Genomic DNA, 20,814 nt, shown 5'->3' with positions numbered 1-20,814 from the left:
CTCCACATATTTCCACAGCTTTTAGTTGCCCAGGCCATCCATCTACCCCCAGTCTCCCTCCCACAGCCCAATCCCACTGCAGAAGATGGATAGTTTGGACGATCCCATGGTAGGTCCATGGTGAGTTCATGGCAGTCCACAGTGGGCATCATCTAGCATATTTGTGGTGGTTTTGTGGTGCAGCCGCCAGTGCCTTCTCCATGGGGACATCCTCACAGCCGGGCCACATGGTCCTGTAGCCTATCCCGTGCTCCTTATGTCTGTTTCGGCATCTCCTTCTCATCTGTAACACTGAAGGTCTCACTGGGTGTGATGGGGAATGGATGACAGTGAAGGTATTGAGTGGCTTTGCCATCCACCCTATAGTCCTGTGGCCCTCTCTCCCTCCAGTCCTGACCTCCTATGGCTCTGCTGAACCATCCGCCAGGTCCACATCATTTTCCTCCAGGACACTGGCCACATCCTGAGGCTCCTGGGACACCAACATCTCCCGCAGCACAGACAAAGCAGATGTTGCCAGCTGCCCACCCAGAAGCTCATTAATCTCCCGCACCAGTGTTTCCAGGACCCTCAGCTGGTACCGGTCCAGCCTCATCTCTGCATGCTGCAAATAGATGAGCCGCCGGGCACCAGCACGACACACGTGGACGGTTTGCGGCTGGGAGCTGCCCTCCACCTTTGTACCAGAGTGGACCAGCACAGTACGGATGCCCTCACAGCAGCGCACTTCCAGCTGTTCTCCTGCAAAGCCACTGAGTCCCTCCATTCGGATCATCCCCTTGTGGCCCTGCCACTGGAGCAGGGCCTCCAGTCCCCTCCTGAACCATGGGGATACCAGGAGGGACTGCAGACGCTTTTGCTCAGGGCAGTGGGGACTATAGTGGCATGGCTGCAGGCTACTCTCCTCCAGGCGTTTCTCTAGCACCTCTGAGAGCGCCCGTGGCCGCATGTGCTGGGGCAGCATTTGCAGGAGGTGCCAGTCATTGACCCCAGTCTTGGGCAGGTGGGCCATGAAAGCAAAAGTCTTCTCCAAAGCCCGGGAGGTCCTTGAGGACACACAGTCATTGAAGAAGAGCTTGTGGGATGACTCCAGGTTGTTGGAAGTGGTCAGCAGGTACAACTCAGCCACAGCAGAAAAATCAGGGGACTCTCTCGTCTCCTGCAGCAGCTGGAAAAAGTGCCATGTGGCCTGCAAGGCTGTCTTCTTCTGGGTTTCATGGAGGGTCCCATTGGTATGGCTCTGGCTCTCCTGGTAGATTTGGGCCAGGACACGACTATAATGAGCCAGCGTGGGGCGTGGGACCACGCCAAGGTGCTGCAGAAGGTCTCCATAGAAGGCCATGAGAGGGTCAGGCATAAAGAGATACGGGTGAAAGTCAGCCTCATCTGGAAGTGATGTTACCACTTGCTGTGGCTGGGCCATGTCTCCCATCTTGGTCAGCACCACAGGCAGCTCAGCAAGCCGTCCCACATCCACTTCCTTCAGCCGGCTCTGCAAAAAGTTGTACATCTTCTGGAGAGCCCTGGCCCGTGCAGCCACTTGCACTGGTGTCCGGCAGGCTGCCTGGCACACCTGCTTCAGGTTGGCTTCCACCAGGGCAGTGGGTATCTCCACAAAGACTCCAGCAGCCTTCAGCTTTTCCAGATTCTTCTCAGAAAAGAATGGTGGGAGAATGCTGGCTGACGTCCACAGGAGCTCAGTCAAATCTTGGTGGCTATGGCAAACACTACCCTTCAGGGTCACAGGCTGTCTGCAGTCTGCAAAGGGAGGGTGGAGCTTGCTCAAGTTCTCGGGCACTTCCAGTGGAGGTAGGAAGTGGATGGAGGCAATTTGCTTCAGAAAATCCTCTTGCAACGGGCTGTCCAGCAGGATAACAAGTTGGTTTAACATTTCATTCTGTCTCTGGAGCAGCTGAGCCTGACCCTTGGTCTCGGTGGCTTCACACTCAATCTTATGGGCCAGTGCCACAAAGTCCTCTTCAGAGAGGCTCTTGCGGACACCTACCTCTAACAGGAAAGATCTAGCAGCTGTCTTATTGGCCCTCAGTGCCTTGAAGAAGGATTCAGGCACAAACCGGTGCTGCAGCTGCAGTGTGTGGAGGGAGGGAAGGTCATCATAGAAGTAGGATGCCTTATGCAGCATGCCATTTGAGTCAGGTATGAAGGCCACAGTCTTGAAGGCTGTCACAGCGGCCTCCTTGAAGTCATCCCCATAGACATGTTGCAATGTTAAGAACAGATTCACAGCACTCAGAAGCTCTGGTGCTGTGAGCTGAGGCAGCCGGGGCAGCACCACAGTCGTGAAGAGCTGCTGGACATCCGTTTCTCCCCATCCTAAAAGTTTGGCCAGTTGCTTGTGGAGATAGCCATTCTTGAGCAACACCAGGTCCTTTTCAAGGCTGTACAAGGCTTTGCTATCTGAAGCCAGGGATGTGAACCGGTCGTTGAAAATTAGCACCTTGCGGTAGGATGCCACAGCCACATGGTCCCCATCGTACTTCTCGAATACAGGCAGGTGCTGGAGATGGTCCAGTGCCCGCCTGCTCGGCTTTTCCTTAATAATGAAGTTCAGTAGCATAGTCACCTCCAATGCTTTTAGGTCCTTCCAGCGGAGATCAGCAATTGCATGGGCCAGTCGGGCCAGCACGGCCTCGGGATTTGTGATTTGCAGTGCCCTTGGCTTGAGGCAGTGGAAGGCAAACTGAAAGGGCAGCAGGGATGTATGGAGCACAGGGATGCCCAGCTTGTGCAGCACTTGGGCCACCTCCATGTCACAATTATAGAGAACATCGGGGAGGGAGGACAGCGACACCAGGCGTGTTGAGCCTCTTTCATGCCTTTGCACAGGCAGCAGCACTGCATTTTGGAGATCGTGTGTGAACATGTGCATGGCCGCGTCCAACTTCTGCTCATCACTCTTTGTGGCCTGATAGACCACATGATCAAAGAAGACCCACAGCTTCTTCAGCCACTCAGGTTCAGATGCGGCCCCATGTTCCAGTGCGTCCTGGATGAGTGGTATTGCCTCTGGAAGGCCAAGGTGCTGCACAAAGTCAGATGGAGCCACTGCACCCACAAGGCTGTTGACAAATCTATGGCTTTGGTTGGGGAAGAGGTTGGCAAAGGGGCTGCATAAGACTGGCTGGTGGGTGCTGAGGGCACGTAGGTAGTCATCTTGCATGGCCAGCAAGGGGAGGCCCTCCAGCTCGGCCCTGACCTTCGGGTCAGGCTCCATGGACTCCAGGCAACCCTGCAGCAGGAGGGAGCAGCTCTTTGGAGTCCTCAGGGGCGTCTCAGAAAGCAGGCAGGGTAAGGGGAGAGCCAGGGCGCTGAGGAAGTGCCGGAGAGAAGCTGGCTGCAAAGCCACAGCTGTCACCTTAGATGCCTTCAGCTCCTGGTAGATCTGTCTCAGGTGGGTAAATGCTGGCACCAGGTTCATGCCCAAGTCCTGCAGCACATCCCGGTAAGATGGGTTAGGCTCACTCTCAAGGAAGTATGGTTCTTTTAGCACATCTCTGCCACCTGGAGATGCCCAGGACAATGTCACTGTGCTGTCAGTTCTCTTCACATGGCACACAGGCAGCAGTGGCAGGCGCTGGTGGTTGAGGAACCTGTAGATGTCTCTCACCAGCTTATGCCAGGTGGGCGGCACATTCTTTGTGACAGTAGGGAAGAATCGAAGGTAGCAGGGGGTCAGGCACTGCTGGCATTTCTTTAAGGATTTGAATTGGAGCTGTTCAGGCCCCAGGGCTTTCCACTGCTTGGCAAGGAAGGTGCAGTAGACTTGGGCCACCAAGCACCGGAGCAAGAAGTCATTCCAGACTGCTTCGGTGCTGCCTGGGTCCTGGCGGAGATTGCGTCGGGCCGTATCCACAGAGAAGTTGGCACTGATGTGGACAGGCAGCCCTGTGGTCAGCGGCAGTGGGAGAGTGCAGAAAGCCTTGCCCACGGGATTGTTCAAGACCTGTGGATTCAGGCAGGCGGCCACAGCTCCATATGGTAGCCTCCCAGGCACTGGGGACTCCTCAGACCCCTCCTGAACTCCAATTTGGGCAGTCACCCTCCACTCTGTACGGCACTTGGCCCTGCTGGTTTTGACTCTCATGATGTAGGAGACAGAGACAGGACCATCCCCATCCACAGCTTGGCTCAGTCTGGCTTGGAAACCCCGTCTCAGCTCCGCATCTTCCTTATCAAGCTCTATGTCCACCTGTAGCCTCTTGATCAATGGCTCCCCATCCAGGGGAATCTCAGAGAAGACTACAGTGTGCAGGTGCCGGAGGAAAATAACCGAGCTACCACCTTCCTCAGTCAATGTTTCCTGCATGTCCAAGAGGTCCTGGTCCCGCACAACCATGCTAGACACTCTGGAGCTGTCAGCCCCAGATGCAGTGCGGAGGGGCAGCCGAAAAAGGACACCCTCGCTCAGGTCAAAAAGGGAAGGCAGGAAGGTGTCATAGACATCTGAGAAAGCGCTCTTAAATTCAGTGTTGACAGCAAACATGCCACCGGGACTCTCAACTGTGGCTCCAGGCACATAGGCAAGGTGGGGATCAAAGATGCAGAGGGCACTGTCTCCAGTCAGGAAGGCTGGGCAATCACTAAGGTGGTAGACAGTGTTGAAGCCAAGGCCAAACTTGCCCGTAACATCCTGCCGGCCCTGCTTGCCACCCACCCCCAGACGCTGGATGCCAGCGATGTCTTGTTGCTGGAGGGGACGGTCATTGTAGATGCAGAGAGCAGGGCCTTGCAGAGTGTTCCAGGCCTCACTGAAGGTGGAACTCACTGGGTGCTGCCGGCGGTCCCACACAAAGTGCACAGTTCCTGCACCAGCATCATCTGCATTTTGGAGCAGCTCTATCACCACATCACGAGCAGATACTGAGTACTCACCCAAGATGTTCTTCAGCCGTGTGGGCAGGTCTTCATGGGCACCAAAAGGCTGTGCGCAGAGGCCACCAGCCAGCCCTGTTGCTAGCAGCCGGCTCCTCTCCAGTGCCTGGTGGCGTGTGGTAGGCACGCCGCAACGCAGGGCTGTGGCCCGGGGCAGATTTTCATGGCACAGCATGGCACCTTTGTCCATTGGCAGCCATGGGGTGTCATTGAAGTGGAGCTTGTCACGTGGACGCAAAACACCCTCATGATCAGGTAGAAACAGCTGCTGCGTCTGATAGGCATCTGGCTCTTTGTCATCTGCCATCAAGCCACAGGTTATGAGCCGCAAGGCCAGATCCAGGTCTGGGGCAGGCAGGGGCTCTCCATTGTGCTTCTCAGCCAGAATGTGGAGCACCCGGGCATAATCATTCCAGGTGAATGTGTGGCGCAGCTTCACACATTCCCAGAGGTGTCTGTAAGCCCGATACTGCATGGGGAGCTGGTGAAGATATGGGGCAGCTTCAAATGTCAAAGTCTCTGCCACGGCTGTGACTGGCATGAAGTAAGAGTCCACCAAGATGAAAGGCTCCCCTTGGGCCACTGTAGTAGCCACCTCATCCCGGCTGGAGAGGTCTCTCTTGAGCAGTGGGTCCAGGTAGGCATAGCAGCGGCAGGCGGTGTCCTGCAGGCTTGCAGCAGGGAGAGCGTTGGAGCTATGGCTCAACGCCTGCAGCTGCCCAAGGACTGCAGCTACGGCAGGCTGCCGGTCCAGCCCCAAGAAGGATGCAATCTCTTCAGGGAGGCTGAAGTTCTTTCCCAGCATTTCAGGAGCCAAGACAGGATGGATAAGCCCCACTAGCGGAGCATGGAGGTGATGGTAGAGCTGCGCAGCTGGAAGCAGGACATGTTCACCAGTGGGCAGTGTTCCAGGAAGGAACGGCACAGCCTGGAAGGCAGCCTGGATGGGATTGTTCACCCTCTGCTCCACTGCATCCCGAAGCAGTTCAAGGATGCAGGCAGACTTCTGGCATGCCTCAGCACGGTTCTGAGTCCAGATACGCTTCACTGTCTTTGCCTGCTCCAGCAGCTCTGGCAGGGCTAACATGTCCCGAACCATGCCCAGCTGCTCCAGCCGACCCAATATTGCTGGAGATAGGAACGCATCCCCGGAGGGGAAGTGCCCATCCTCAGCATTGTATAAAGCAGCTGCACGACCTCTGGGATGCACCAGCTGACTAATGAGCTGCAGGCGACCATGGGGGGTGGCAGGAATACAAGGCACTGTCTGCAGCACCTTGTCTACTTCATCATGGAGCATATCTAGCGCGTGGAGAAGCAGTGGATCCCGGTCAGCCACCGGGAGGTCTTCCAAGTTTGGTAGCACAAGCTCGCAGTAAAACCGTGGCCAGTCATAGGTGCCAGCAGCTACTGCTTCCCCAAGGCCCCTCTGCACCCGCTCTGGCAACACCACAGCCAACAGAGGACGGGACAAGGTGGTGGCAAAGACACGTTCTGCTACGGGTCCTAGCTTGGGATGCCTGGCCACAGCTTGGTGCAGGAAGCGGGCGTCCTGCAGTGAGCACCATGAGCAGCCATCAGAGAAGAGCCTGGGGCCATTCCTGGCTGCCACAGCCTGATAGAAACCATCCACTGCCTCAGTAAAGGGATATCGGGCAGTGCTGGCATCTGGCCAAAAGATATGATATTCATAATTCTTCAACTCACCTGTCTCATGCAGGGTGCGGAGGTGGGTCAGTGCCTGGAGCCAGGCAGCTGGCACAGCATCCCGGAGCAGTGCCTGGTTCCATTTGCCGTGCTCTGCTGTGTTCCACAGCCCTTTGCGGTTTGAGAGGATGCTGAACGCCCCATGCACATGGATGGGCAGCCCTGAGGCCACTGGCATGGGCAAGTGGCAGAAAACCTGTCCTTCCTCAGCACCCACAAGTGGCACCCACTTGCTGTCTGCAGTGAGGTCAAGGGGGAGGGCCACACCAGCCACAGGGGGCAGACTATGGAGCCCAGCCTGTGTCCTCTGGTGAAAGAGCTCCAGGGATTCTCCAGCTCCCTGGCACACCAGCACTAGGTAGTGCCGAGTGGTCTTGGAGGTTTTTTCATGGGCTGTGATCTGCTCAATGGCTGCCCAGCTTGGGGAGTCTCCAGGGGCCAAGTCTCGGATCTTCTTTCGCTGCAGAGTGGCCAGACGCACAGCATCCTCAGGTGAGCTCGCCAGATCCGCCAGCATCTCCAGGGATATCTCTTTCACTCTCTGCAGGAAAAGCAGAAGGAGACGACTAGAGCCAATGAAACCAGTGCCAAGGGACTGGATACGCTCTGAGCCAAAGGCCTCTGAGCATATCTGTGATGCTATGGCTTCCTCTTCAGTGCGGAAAGGCAGTCGGAAAAGCGTCCCTAGAAAGGCCCCTGGCTCGGGCAGGTGGCACCCAAAGATACCCTGGTAGGGGCGGAACTGCTCAGCAAAGGCATGAAGGATGCGGGGCCGAGTGGAGAAGTCCAGGCGGATGCCAGGGCTGCCGGTCCTGGGGATGTGGTTGCCCAGATGGGTGCCATTGGGGTCAAAGATGAGCAGTGTGGTCCCACTCAACACAGCTGGCACGTCTGTGATGCCATAGACACAGCTGAAGCCCAACCCAAAGCGTCCAATCCGTCCTGCCTGGTGCTCTTTTGTAGCTGCCCCAACCTGAGTGATGTTACAGAAGTCATCCTCTGTGAACAGGGCGTTGTTGTAGGCCCAGAGGGCCGGGCCGTGGCAGGCAGCCATGCCTGGGTCTAGCAGCCTGGTGATGGCCTTTCTGCAGGGTCGGAGGTCCAGGAGGAAGCGACAGACCGTGGCTCCAGCATCTTCTGCATTCTGAACCATCTCCGTGAAGAGGTCACCCTCCTCGCCATACTCACGAAGGATGTTGCGAAGCCGCAAGGTAATGGGCTCCGAAGGCCCACATGCTGTGAACGGCTCTGGCCCCAGCACTCGCGTGCTGAGCAGTTCTGAGCCAAAGAACACAGCTGTGCTGGCTGGCACTGCCCCATGCACCACCTCCTGCACGTCCTCCTCTGCCTCCAGCTCCATGTCCAGGTACACAGCAGAGCCAGCTGGACGAAGGGCAAAGCCAGAGCTCTCTGGGACCCTCACTGGCACCGGCACTGCGCCTTCAGCCTGGTAGCCCCTGTTCTTGAGCCACTCTAGGACAGACACAGCCACCTGCAACTCTGCCTCTGTTCCAGCACCAGAGCTGCGGGCATCTATGTTCTGCCCCAAGCAACGCAGGGCTGTGACTGCCATGTCCTCACTCACCCTTGCCTTCACCCCCCAAGCCCTGAAGAGACATCTGTAGGGCAGGAAGTCAGGGGGCACCCGGGATACTAATGATGCCAGGTCCAGTTCCTCAGGGTACTCCAGCACAGCATCACGTGGCAGGACGAACCCAACACCAGTCCACACCACAGCAGCCTCTGGGGCAGTCCCAAAGGTCCCCAGATCTTCTTGCATGTGCTGGTAGACAGCCTGGAGTGCAGGAACAACCTTATCTGTATCCCTGCACGCTGCCAGGCATATCAGCTGCTCCCAAACCTTCTCTGGTGGTGGGGACTGATGCAGTCCCAATTTCTCCGCTGCCTCTGATGTGAAGACACCAGTTAGAGGCATTGCAAGCCCCACCAGTCTCATGTACTGGGTGGACCGTAGCTGTTCTGGAGGCAGGAAGGGCTTCTCAGGCTTTCCCGTGCACTCCGAGCGGGGTACCCATGGCAGAGCACAGAACTGCCTGAGCTCCATTGGGGTGAAGCCAGCCAGTGCCCTGGGGTGATTGCAGACTTTGATCAGCGCCTTAGCCCTGTCCAGAGCCAGCCCATCACCCTCACTCACAGTTTTTGCAGCCTCTAGGATATCTGAAGCCACCAGACACCCCTCGCCATGCCGCAAGCCTAGGACCCTCAAGGCACGGAGGATGGGTGGGCTGCAGAAGGCAGCAGGGGGGAAATGTTCAGGACGCAGCAGCACCCGCAAGATACTCTCACAAGGGTCGTAAAGGTCCCGTGGCTGCATAGGGCCTCTGGGGGTGTCCAAGAAGGCCAGGTTGCTGCAGGCCTGCAGGAGCATGGGGCTCTGTGCAAAAAGGGTGTCTCCATGCCGCAGCACCCAGAGCAGCAGTGCCTGGGTCTCAGCTGCCCGCCCTGCGTAGGTGCCCTGAGCCACAGCTCGGATGCCCTCCAGTGCCACACAGGCAGCGCTGACAAAGGACTTCTGGAGCTGTCCCAGGAGCCGCCGGTCAGCTTCGTCCTGGCACCGCAACACAGCCTTTGGCAGGACCACGTCTCCGGGCAGCTCTAGCTCTGACTGTAGCACTGGGGTGTCATTGGCAGGTACTAGCCCCATGGGCTGTGGGATGGCCAGGCAGGGCAGTGGGATGAAGAGAGGCAGAGTGGCCAACAAGTCTCTCTCTGGTTTTGCCAGGGATGGGACATCTGCCAGGTAGAGTCGGAGAGTGTCCACAGCGACAGTGGTCAGTGAAGCCAGGCGGGAGGCCACATCTGCAGCCCCCCGGCTACCCAGGGCTCGCAGCACATTGAGGGGGGTTGGAGGTAGGATGTAGCGGGACAGAGTGCGGTGCCATATGCCTGGAGGCACCACAGAGCAACCCAGGGCTTCCAGGATGGGGGCCACAGTGGATGGCAGACACTGATCCTCCCACGACTGGAAGATAAGACCAGACTGGGGTATGAGCTGGGCCAGACGGATGGTGGGAGCACCCAGTGGGGACAGGGGGACCAGGGGAAGCCCTTCCACAGGGCCCAGGTCTTCCATGTGGTTGGCTAGGAAGAGCCACAGGGCTGGAAGCCATGAAGCGGGGGGCTGGGGGGGACCTTGGGCCGGGCACCAGGACACGAGGCTTGAGGACTGCAATGTCCAGGTTTCGGGCAGAGCCGAGCGCAGGGTCCGGGCAGTCATGGCAGGGTCCAGCAGAACCAGGTTAGGGAAGAGACCTGTGGTGGGGGGGAGAGAGCAGAGGCTGGATTAAGGGACCTGGAATTAGGGAGACATGAGACCTGCAGGAAAGGATTTGAGATGTGGAGAGGGTGGGGGAACCTCATAGAGGGACTGAAGAGACTCAAGCTCTGGTGGGACATGGGGTACCTTGGATAGCAGAAACAGGGGGACCCCAGATTGGTAGGGACAGAGGAGATCTAAGAGGGCAAGAGGGTCAATGGGTGCCCAGAACTGGGGAGCAGGGCGGTCCTCAGATGGGAAAACACAGGGACACTTTGAATCTGACATGGGACAGAGATGAAAGGAGAATGTGTGAGAGGCATCAAGAAGACCCTCACCGATGGAGACAGAGGGAGACCTGGGATGGGATAGAGTGGCCCAGGATCTGGGGATGGACAGGGGGACCTGGCATCTGAGAACACATCCCAGACTGTGGGGAGAGTGGGACTCCAGCTCTGCAGTGCTGTAGGGTGAGCGAGGAGGATCCCAGACGTATTGGGGGATTCAAGGGGCTATTGGGTGATGGGTGATTTGGGGCCCAGGCAGGGATCAGGAGACCCTAGGCAAACACAGGAATTCTTGCTCTCTTACCTGCCTTGGCAATGCTCCGCAGGAGGTTGTCCAGGGCCGGCTCCAGGTTGGAGGGCAGGAAGGACCCAGACAGGCCAGGCAGGAGCATCCTGTGGGAGCAAATGAAAGATGTCGATGGGGTACAAAGGTAAGAGGAGACAGGGAACTTCCCAGACAGCCAGGTTCAGCTTCCACTCAATGAGACTGGGGGGAAAAAAGAAGGGGCAATGAGGTGCCCAGTTGTCTAGGCGCAACCCTCCTCCATCTCTTCTGTCAGGCTATGTCCCAACCCCTTCAAGCACCTGGGTTCCCTGCCTGTTTCAAAAGGGCTGGGAGCAGGACAAGCATCTGGATGCCTGGATCCCCTGATAGCTCACCTGGGGCAGTCCGATGTGTCCACGTAGACAGTGGCCGCTGCACTGCCAAAAGCCACGAAGGCACCATCAGCACGAGGCAGGAGCGGGAGACCCTGAAGCTTGGCGTAGTTTCTGTCTCCAGTCACATAGCGCAGCAGGCACAGGCGGTCTGAGGCCAGGAGCTCCATATCCCCACGACTCCTCAGCACCTCTCGCACATGGTCTGCTGAGGCCTCCTGCGGGCCCTTGGTCAGTCCCAGTGTCAGCACCCTCTGGACACGGTCTGGGACGATGGCCACTGGCTCCCCAGCTGCTACTAGGAAGGCCTGGACAACCCGCTGTGTGTCCATGTCCTCTGTCTCCTCAGTCAGCAGAACAGCCTCTGTGGCCTTCAGCCGCCCTGGGGCCTCCTCAGCGGCCGGCACCAAGGCACAGGCAGCTGCCAGCTCCCGGCAGACGTTGACCAGCACTCCATGGATACGGCCATGGCCTGGAGTGCCCTTGGGATCTGGCCAGATGCTATAGGGGTCAGCACCAGGCAGGGCCGCAGCCACAGCCGCCATGTGGCCATAGACCTGCGGCAGGAGGTCGAGAAGCAGCAGAGCATTCCAGGTGGCATCTTCCTCACTTTCCCCGTCCTCAGAAGGCCAGCGGAGATGGCGGCGATCATCGGAGAGGGCAAAGGGGGCACTGACATGGGCAGGTAGCCCTGCGGCCATCTCCTCTGTGGCTGGCAGTGGCAGGAAGCAGCAGAGCCGCCCTTGGCAGGGGCCGCGGAGGGGATGTGCCAGGCTCAGCTCGGGGCTGCACCCCATCCGCTGGCCCAGCTCCACGGCCACCCCTGACGTGGCTCTGCCAGTGGCCACTAGCCACTCGGGCCCGTCCCCAACCCCATCCCTGCACAGGGCCACCTGGCGCCACGTCAGGCTCAGCCCTGTGGCTTCTGCTGGTCCTAGGACAGGGAGAGGCTGTGAGGATGCTGCCAGGGCACCGATGAGGGTATGGGCCCCATCAGGGGACACATGGTGCAGGGCTACATGTCGGACATGGCGAAGGAAGAGAAGGGCAAGGGGTGCTTCAGCAAGGAAGGTCTGGAGCAGTCTGTGGAGGGAGCCGGGGTTGCAGACACCCACAGCAATGCCCGAGGGTTGCCGTCGGAGAGGGAAGCGGAAGAGAGTGCCCTGGGCAGAGTCCCGGCACTGCCCCACAGCCTCCAGCCCAGCCCAGAAGGGTTCAAAGAGGCCAGGCAGGTCCTGGGCTGCAGAGATGTCCCAGCGGGCGCCAGCACCTGGCAGCACTTGGCATTCAGGGTCCAGCACCCCCAGGGATGGGGGGCTCAGCACTCCCGGCAGGTCTGGGGACATGGGCATTATCAGGTCACGGGGCCAGCACGGTCCCCACAGTCCCTTTAGCACCTCCTAGCCCACCAATGCCCTCAACGCCCACCCCAGAACCAACAATTCAACCCCACCATGCCTCCCATGACACCTGTGTTAACCCCTGTGCGCTAGTTCTTCCTTTGCTCAGTCCTCCAGGCTGCCCAGCCCTCCCAGCCCCTCATGAACCCTGCCCGGTTCACCCATTTAAAACATTTTACCCACCCAGAGTTACCCGATGATTCCGAAGAGATCACCAGCTCCCTGTGCCCCTGGGGCAACCTCATATCCCTCCTGCCTTCAGTGCAACCTCAGGCCCCCAGCTCAGACCCCCAGCACTACTCACCAGTAAGGTGGTAGACGGAGGTGAAGCCCAGACCGAAGCGTCCCACTTTGCTGGGGTCCCCTCGCTTATGGGACACCCCTGGGCGCATGAGTCCAGTCCAGTCCCGGGAGGACAACAGAGCATTGTTGTAGGCGAGGAGAGCCGGGCCTAGGGAGCCAGGGTATCAGGATTAGGGGGAGACTGGGGATATGTAGGAGGGCTGGGGAGGGAGGGTTTAGACCCACACTCAGTGTCTTGTAGGTTCCAATTCCTCCCCATCCCCTAGTTCCACTCAGCCCATCTCAGGGCCCCCAGGATCACCAAGTCCTCCCAGTGCCTCCAGTACACCCAGACTTTTATTCCTTCCAGGTCTCACAATTTCCTCTGATACCTCTTGATTTCACTCCAGTATTCCCCAATCCCACTCAGTACCCCCCAGTACCTCTCAGTGCACCCCTATCCTCCCCAGTCCCTCCCAAAGCCTCCCATTCCCTTTGATCCCTGAAATTCTCCCCCATTACCACTCAGTTCCCCCCAGTCTCCCAGTCCCAATGTTCTACAGTGCCCCTCACCCTGGGTCCCCTCCAAGCCCCCTCCAGCGACGACATCGAACTCCCGCTCGTCGGACACAAATACGACCTCAGTAGCGCCTGCATCATCTGCATTCTGCACCAGCTCCTGGAATCGGGGATCAGCACCTTGACATCCTCCCTAATCCCCAGAGAAAGCACCAACCCTGCCCAGACCCCTGAGACCTCTGTTTGCCCCAGGTGGGCAGCAGGGTCTAGGAATTAGTGCTGGGCAAGAGCCACCCACCCGCCTTAGGCTCCTGAGTTCCCGGCCCATCAGGGAGTTTGGCAGCTGAGTGGGAATGCTGAGGTGCCTGGGGTCCAGGGACTCACCTTGAGGATCTGCCCGCCATCAGGGTACTTCTCCAGGATGCTGTGTAAGTAGTCAAGGAAGATGGGTGCTTGCTGGCAGAAGGCTTCTCTGCAAAGCAAGGAGATGGGGGATCAGTGGGGAGCAGTCCACATGGGTCCCTAGGACCCTCAAGAGCCTCTTGGGATCCCTCTGTCCTTGTGGGACATGCCTCCACGCCCCGCCCCCCACCCCCGAATGCCCCCCAGTCCCACCATGTCCTAATGGGACCCCCTAGAAGCTCCAGTCCTGTTTCCCACACAGAAACTAACGACCTCCTTGGCCCCTCACACAATTCCCATGGACTCCAACAACCCGGGCTTCTCCCCAGTGACCCCCGAGCCCTCAGTAATCCGCATATCCCCTCACAAAACACAGTTCCGTGGCAATACTCCCCCAGCCGCACTCACGCTTTCGGCTGTCTGAGGGCCATGACAAAAGCTCCGCAGGGTGCAGGGTAGTGCTCCCGGATGCCCAGGTCCCCTTAGCTGCTTTCAGTCCGTGCCGGGAGGCCCAGGACTCTGTCCTGTTAGCTCCTCCTGCTCCGTGTCTGTGGCTGCAGCGCCTGGGAGATCTATTTGCAGGGATCCTCCCCCTTCGGCAGTTTCGTTTCCTCCAGGCAGCGGCTGTGCTGCGTCAGTTTCCTAAACCCAAAACTGCAGTGCTGGGACTGAGGAGGGCCCTGGGGCCACCACGGGAGCCGCAGCCATGGGAATGATGGGGGTGAAGAGGGTTACAGCCACAGTGGGGAGCTGGGGATGCACTCCTCAACGGGGACTATGGGGAATGTATAACAGCAGTACGGAGCAGGGCTATATGGAGGATACAGCTGAGGGATATGATTGCTCGAGGGATGCAGGGGACATGAGCTAACAGCAATAGGGCAGAGTGGACATGAGGGTGTTCCTGTGGGATTGGAGAGACATTGAGGCTATGGCTATGGAGTGGAGCTATGTGGGACATGGCTATGGGGTGGGATTGCAGTGGGCAGGGACACATGGCTGTGGGGTTTGGGAGTGTGGAAACATGGCTGTGGGGTGGAATTACTATGGGACAGTGGGACACTGTGATGTGGGTATGGCAGGGGAGTACAGAAGATATGGCAGAGGACTGAAATGAACATGGGGATGTAGAAGTGGGGTAGGAAGGATATGGGAACATGGATATGGGGTGATGGGAATGTGTGGGTCATAGTTGTGAGGGGAGGAGACTTTGGGACATGACTGTGAGGTGGAATTGCTGTGTGGTGGGGGTGACACGGGGATATCACTGCGGGTTGAAGGGATGTGGGAGACATGGCCATGGTATGGGATTGGTGTGGGGGTGGAAGCCTCGGCAGGTCTCCAGTCTCATCTCCCTGCTTGACTGCTCAGCTGGTAGCCATAGGTGACAGGAGGCCCAGTGCACTCCCCTGGCTCCTCCAAAAGGGAGAGATGTCCCAACTGGGGGGACCTGACGGGTCCTCTAGGGCACATCCCTAGTGGCATGGGGCTGGAGGCTCCAAGAACAGTCCCCCAGGCACAGGGACTGGTTGGGGACAGAGTGGAGAGGACACAGGCACATGGTGGGCACTTAAAAAAGCAAACCCAGGGTCATGGGCACTGAGGGACAAAGAAAATTTGCTCTCCTTGCCCTGCAGAGTCTCTATGCCTGGAAAACAGCTAGAGAGAGAGTCCAGCGGGGCACAGGATCAGGGAGGACAGATATGTAGACTTAGCCAAGCAAAGAACTGAACCTCCAAAACCCATAACTGGAGCCAGCTGAGCGCATGACCACAATCATCAGAGGGCCATGTCCAGGGCCATTAGAAAGCCACCTCTGGGACCATATGAGAACAAGTAAGAGAACCCTGCCGCCAGCCTCAGCCCTACCAGGCCATCTGAGGGGAGCATCACCCCATGGGACACCCATAGCTGGGAGTCAAGGAAAGCAGCTCTCCAGGGCAGTTTTCCGACTGAGGATAGTTAATGCCTTGGAGCATGGGATATGTTGTGGGATGCAGAGAAGAACATTTGGAGATAACACTAAACTTATTAGGTAAGGTTTAGGAGAGGAACCAAAGGTGGGGAAAGAGAGGGATCCAGGTGATTTGGGGAGAAAGAAGCATGGAGAGAAATAAAAAGAACAAAAGAAAAGCAAATGAGATGTAAGCAGCACTTACCACCCACATCCTATGCCTGACTAGGGAGCTTTGTTAATCAGTCCAGTCTTCTCAAACCCCTTTCTAACTTTTTTTTTTTCCCCCTCTGGATGAGGGACTCCTGTGTGCACATGTGTGAGGAGATCAGAGCGCCAGCAGAGGGAAGGGGAGCGCGGGTCTGGGTGCAGGTCTCGGCGTGCAAGACAGAGAGGCTGTGCAAGGAGCACGCCATCACTCGCAGTATCAAGCAGAACTAGTGGCCTAGTAGGTGAAGTGGCCTGGGAGCCGTGTGTGCATGTGTGTGTCTGAGGGTACAAGCGTATGTGTATATATATGTTACCCACTAATGGACCTTCATCTTGACCAGCCATTGGTGGTGGTGCTGGTGGTGATGCTGTTAATTTCACGAGTGCTCGGTGTTTCTCACTGTGACCTTCTGTGTGGCTAGACATGTACCTCAGTTTGTGTGTTTGCTTGCTAGCAACACATGCCCAGCTGCTCTGCTGTCCTGAGGACATGGAGCTGGGACAGCCTTGTCTCTACCGGAGCACAAGATTAAGCAATGGAGATGGAGGGCTGAGCCAGCTCTCTGGACCTGGACACAGAGGTAGGTCTCCAAGTTAGGGGACATGAGAAAAGGTTCTGCAGAAATCGGGAGTCCTATATGCCCATTACTGGACCTCATTGCAACGCTACCACCTCTATCATGGACCTAGCCAGATTGTACCTAGCAAGGCAAGAAAGGCGGTTTGTCCTCCACTGGATGCTGATGACACCAGAGCAGGATATTAGGTCCAGTTTGGGGCCTCCCAGTACAAAGGGGTTAGCAGAGGCCACCGAGATATGTGTGCCTGGAGACAGAATATTAAATAGAATGCCAAGAGTTGGTGCAGCTTGGAGGGGGCAAAGGATGGTTAGCAGGGAGAAAGGGCCAGAAGAGGTGCCCTGAAAAGGCAAGGCCATTCAGCACCCTGCTGCAAAATCTCTTCTACCCCATAATGTCTCCAAGGGAGAACAAAAGTGTTGAAAACAAACGGAAGAAAGACAAAGTGCGGAGAAGGTCTGTGAACAACTACATACCCAGGACTGCTGAGGGCCTCAGGGGAGTCCAACAACTGTTTCTCCCATCTGTCCTAGAACACAGCCACAGCACGTGCCTGGTGCTTGGGCACAAGGCTCTTGCTCATGCTGGGGCCGGTCGTGATCGAGGCTGGGCATAGCTGGGGGAGTACAGGCAAGTGGAGATGTCACAGCCTACAGTAACATGGACCCATGGGAGCAAGACCCCCTACTGCCTCTTGGAGGACAAGCAATGGAACTGTGCCATGAATCTAAACAGCTGCATGGTACACTGTGACAAGGTTCAAAATACATTGGGAGGTCCGATCATTCATATCAGAGCTTCACTTCAATCATTAACCATGTTCTGTTGAGAGGTGTTATGCACGTATCTATCTCCTGTGCACCTATGTATTGCAGTGATAGTATATGTGTTTGACAGTGTATGCATACATCCGTTCAACACATACTTGCACTGTTAGTTAGCGAAGAGTCTCATGTGCATATTGCTGCTATGCTCTTAACAGCAGTCACTTACGCTAACATACGGGTATCTGCATAGCCATGGCTTGCACAGGCTCTACTCAAAGTCACTATACCCTCATAACCTTCTGCAGTGGTCCACTACACCCTGATGGTGAGGACCCAGCAAGGTGGGCTTTGGGCCCCCTTTGTCAGGTGGATTTAAATCCACCTAACAGAGGACTCCAGTGTCAGCACTCTACTCTCCATGTCCCATTGCTCTGTCCCATAACACAAAAGATGGGCCCTGTGAGTGGAGACAAAGTGGGGTTGGGCAGCACTTCTGCACACATCTCAACACACTCAAAGGATGATAGCTCCTGTCCTGCCCCAGCCCAGGGCCAAGCTGCCCTACCCAGCTGCAGTCCCCCATCCCCTCTCTTCCCTCCTCACCTCACTCTTACGTCACCCAAAGGGACATATAGGCCTTCCACGGCTTAATCAACCTTTTGTTATTGCCAAAGGGAGCTCTGCCAATACCATTAGCCAATCCAAGAGGGAAGAACAACTGGGGAGGCCGAAGGTGAGGTTCAGTGTGTGGAGGCAGGGGCAGTTATTTGGGGTAAGGACCATACCATTGCCCCAGTACAGGCCAAGGAATGGGCCAGACTCTGTAAAACATAGAGTAGCTTCAGACCTACCCGTGAGGGAGATGTTGCCCTATCTTAGGGCTTTGACTGATCCATTTCTCTGCAACTAGTTCCAGTCCCTGCGCGAATGAAAAAAAATAATGGATGACCCAGCTTTTGGGAGATCTTTTAAGTGAGAAGACAGCAGACTAGTGTCAGGTGGCAGACAACAAACAAGGGTCATTGGGGTTTGGGGTTACCAGAAGATGAGGCCAAGGAGGAAATAGTCCCTGAAGGGGCAAAAAGAACAGGAAAGCCAAGTTAGTTCCCTGATGTTCCATTTCATGAGGCCACCAAACCTCCCTCACAACCATGAGGAAGGAGCAGCACGGACACTTCCCCAAGGCTGGACTCAGTGTCATCTCCCACCCCCTTGCACCACTACATTTCGCAAGGGCCAAGAGGAAGCCATTTCGCCAGCAAATGACCCATTGAAAGAGAAACCAAAAGTCCCTAACACTTCAACTTCTCAGCTCCATAGGAGCCTAAGACCAGGTCATTGCAGATGCACAGTCCTGAGAGGGTGATGGGATTACTCTGGGACGAGTTCAACCATCCAAGCCCTACACTGAGCCTGCAGAAACATGAGCTGTGGCACAGGAAGTAGCTTGTGACAATCAGGACCTGCCAGGACACAGCAAGAAGAGATGCAGCTACAAGAGAACAGACTCAGCATTTCCCCATCAACCCTCCTTCCTGAGGAAGTCCTGCTTGAGCCAGAGTCACAAGGAGATAAGAGGGACTACGATGGTGCCCATGACCCACGTCCTAAGCTTTGGTGAGTGCCAGAGGCTGTATGGGCTCTCAGAGGGGACACGAAGTGCCTTGGGCCCCCAACAGAGATGTTACAGGGCAGGTAATTTCTCTTGCAGCTGCTTGGCTAGTGGTGCAGAGCATGACAGCCACAAGTGAGTATCATGAGGAGGGAGATGGGGAGCTGGGACACACCTCAAAGCATCTGTCTACCTGCTGGGGCCAGCCCCACTGCACCAAACGCATCCTCATGTGGAGATGGGGCCTAGAAGCAGCTCCCTGCTCGCTCCAGAGCACTCCATGTCTGTCTGGCATCATCTCTCTCACTGCAGGTGACTCCAACGTAATCATCTACTTGCAGCCCCCTGGGGTGACCCCTCTGGGAGGCTCTGCCATCATCCACTGTGAGTACCAGCACTATGGTGGGACCTTTGTGCTCTACAGGAGTGGGAAAAAAATACTCACTCTGAAGCCTCATGGTGGAAGGGCCGAGTTCCTCATCTCCAACGTCACCCGAAGTTTCGCAGGTCCCTACACCTGCCATTACGTGCATGGAGATAATGGGACTATACTGGCGCGCAGTAACACCTTGGAGGTCCTGGTGGAAGGTAAGAGATGTGTTGCGGCCACTCCAACACCCCCTGAGATGGGGGAAGCACTGGGCATTTTGGCTTCCCTATCTGCATGACAGGAAGGGTTTTTCCCTTCGTCCCTACCTTGGAGAGGTGGTGACCATCTCTGCCTTGGCCTTAGTGAGACGGTGGCATCACAGCTACCCCACAAGGCTCCCAGCGCCGTATCTGTTTAGTCTGGAGAAGAGAAGAGTGAGAGGAGACTTATCAACATGTTCAAGTACCTGAGGGGTGACTGTAGGGAGGATGGGGTCAGGCTCTTCTCCATGGTGGCCGGTGACAGGACAAGGGGTAACGGGTGTAAATTGAAACATAGGAAGTTTAATCTCCATATGAGGAAGAACTTCTTTACTGTGAGGGTGCCAAAGTCCTGGCACAGGCTGCCCAGAGAGGCTGTGGAGGCTCCTTCTCTGGAGATCTTCCAACCTGCCTGGATGCCACCCTGTGCCCCGTGCTCTGCGTGTCCCTGCTGGAGCAGCGGGCTGGACTGGATGATCTCTAGAGGTCCCTTCCAATCTCAACCATTCTGTGATTCTGTGATCTCTCCCCACAGAGCTCCAGGGCCCCAGACCTGTCCTTTCCATCCTGCCCGAGCATGAGGTGACTGCAGGGTCTGCCGTGCTCCTCCGTTGCACCTTCTGGAACGACAGTGCTACCTGTTTCCTGTACCTGGAAGGCCGGGCTGGGACACGTTATGAATTCCCCTCTACGGAGGCTACTTTGCAGCTCTCCCAGGTGGAGCCGGGCAATGGGGGCCGCTACACCTGCCAGTGCTTCATCAAACAGACCCCACCAATATGGTTCATCCCCAGTGAATTCTTGGAACTGGTCGTGAGAGGTGAGACACTGCCCCATCTCATCCTACCCTCTTTTTCTTCATTAGCCTTTGCCACATCGTGGGGGGAGTTAGAAAAGAGGAGGTGAGGGAAAGAAAGCAGCTGGTAAAAGGTCCCAGGCAGAGGTTAGCAACTTCCTCCAGATGTGTGTGAGGCTTGCCAGCCCCTCACAGACCCTACAGACATGGTGCTCCCGAGACATGAGCGGCGATGGAGACAGGGAAAGGGCATGGGGTCAGGCGCGAAGGGCAATGGCATTTGCCGCACATGATGGGACACCATGGGGGCATTTATGCCTGAACTCACCAGCACTGTCTGGCTGGTGGTGGCAGGTGAAGGCAGGTTCCATGTTCCTGGCGTCCTTGTGGCCTCAACACCAGGACACATCAGGGTTGGGAAGTAGGGGGAGCCACAACGGGACAGGGATTGGGGAAGGGGAGACAAGAGGCAGTTGGGAGATCTTGGCAGTCCCCTTTGCTCCCTATGAACTTTCCTCTAACAACATTTAGCCCAGGGGACCCCAGTGGTATCCCATTGCTCCCATGAGTCTGTTTGTCTGGGACCCTATGTGTCCCTGGTTTGTCCCCTGAGGCCCCCTGCCTGCAGCCTCCTTAGGCTCTCTTTGTGCTGGGAGCTCTCCAGGGTCTCCCCTTCTTTGCTGGGACCCTAATGATTGCCGCTTCCTACACTCAGCAGATTACACCCGGGGCAACACCGTGCGCCTGGCCGTGGGGGCTGCGATCCTCGTGCTGCTGGGGCTGATTGTGGCCGAGGCCCTGCACAGCCACCGATCCACGGCCAGTCACCTGGGCCCCCTCTAG

General features: G+C 56.9%; 2 protein-coding genes across 2 annotated transcripts; one reads left to right on the top strand and one right to left on the bottom strand.

Moving 5' to 3' along the window:
• Nucleotides 1-382: 382 nt before the first annotated feature.
• On the bottom strand, nucleotides 383-13,855 carry LOC104578255 (sacsin-like). The gene is made up of 7 exons (XM_088536042.1): nucleotides 13,833-13,855; nucleotides 13,407-13,494; nucleotides 13,077-13,182; nucleotides 12,526-12,672; nucleotides 10,825-12,157; nucleotides 10,469-10,557; nucleotides 383-9,873 (listed from the first exon to the last, which is right to left on the bottom strand). Exons 1-7 carry the CDS (start codon nucleotides 13,853-13,855, stop codon nucleotides 401-403), a joined length of 11,259 nt encoding a protein of 3,752 aa, XP_088392168.1. The 3' UTR covers nucleotides 383-400.
• Nucleotides 13,856-18,319: 4,464 nt separating this feature from the next.
• LOC104578256 (leukocyte immunoglobulin-like receptor subfamily A member 4) lies at nucleotides 18,320-20,814 on the top strand. Its single transcript, XM_088536021.1, has 5 exons — nucleotides 18,320-18,550; nucleotides 18,645-18,680; nucleotides 18,858-19,133; nucleotides 19,711-19,995; nucleotides 20,687-20,814. The coding sequence occupies exons 1-5, from the start codon at nucleotides 18,520-18,522 to the stop codon at nucleotides 20,812-20,814; spliced, it is 756 nt and encodes a 251-aa protein (XP_088392147.1). The 5' UTR covers nucleotides 18,320-18,519.

The sequence above is a fragment of the Tinamus guttatus genome, unplaced genomic scaffold (assembly GCF_059628265.1).
Source record: "Tinamus guttatus ecotype Peru unplaced genomic scaffold, ASM5962826v1 Tinamus_guttatus_pri_ptg000650l, whole genome shotgun sequence".
NCBI lineage: Eukaryota > Metazoa > Chordata > Aves > Tinamiformes > Tinamidae > Tinamus > Tinamus guttatus.
This window is presented reverse-complemented; position numbering and strand designations above follow the sequence as displayed.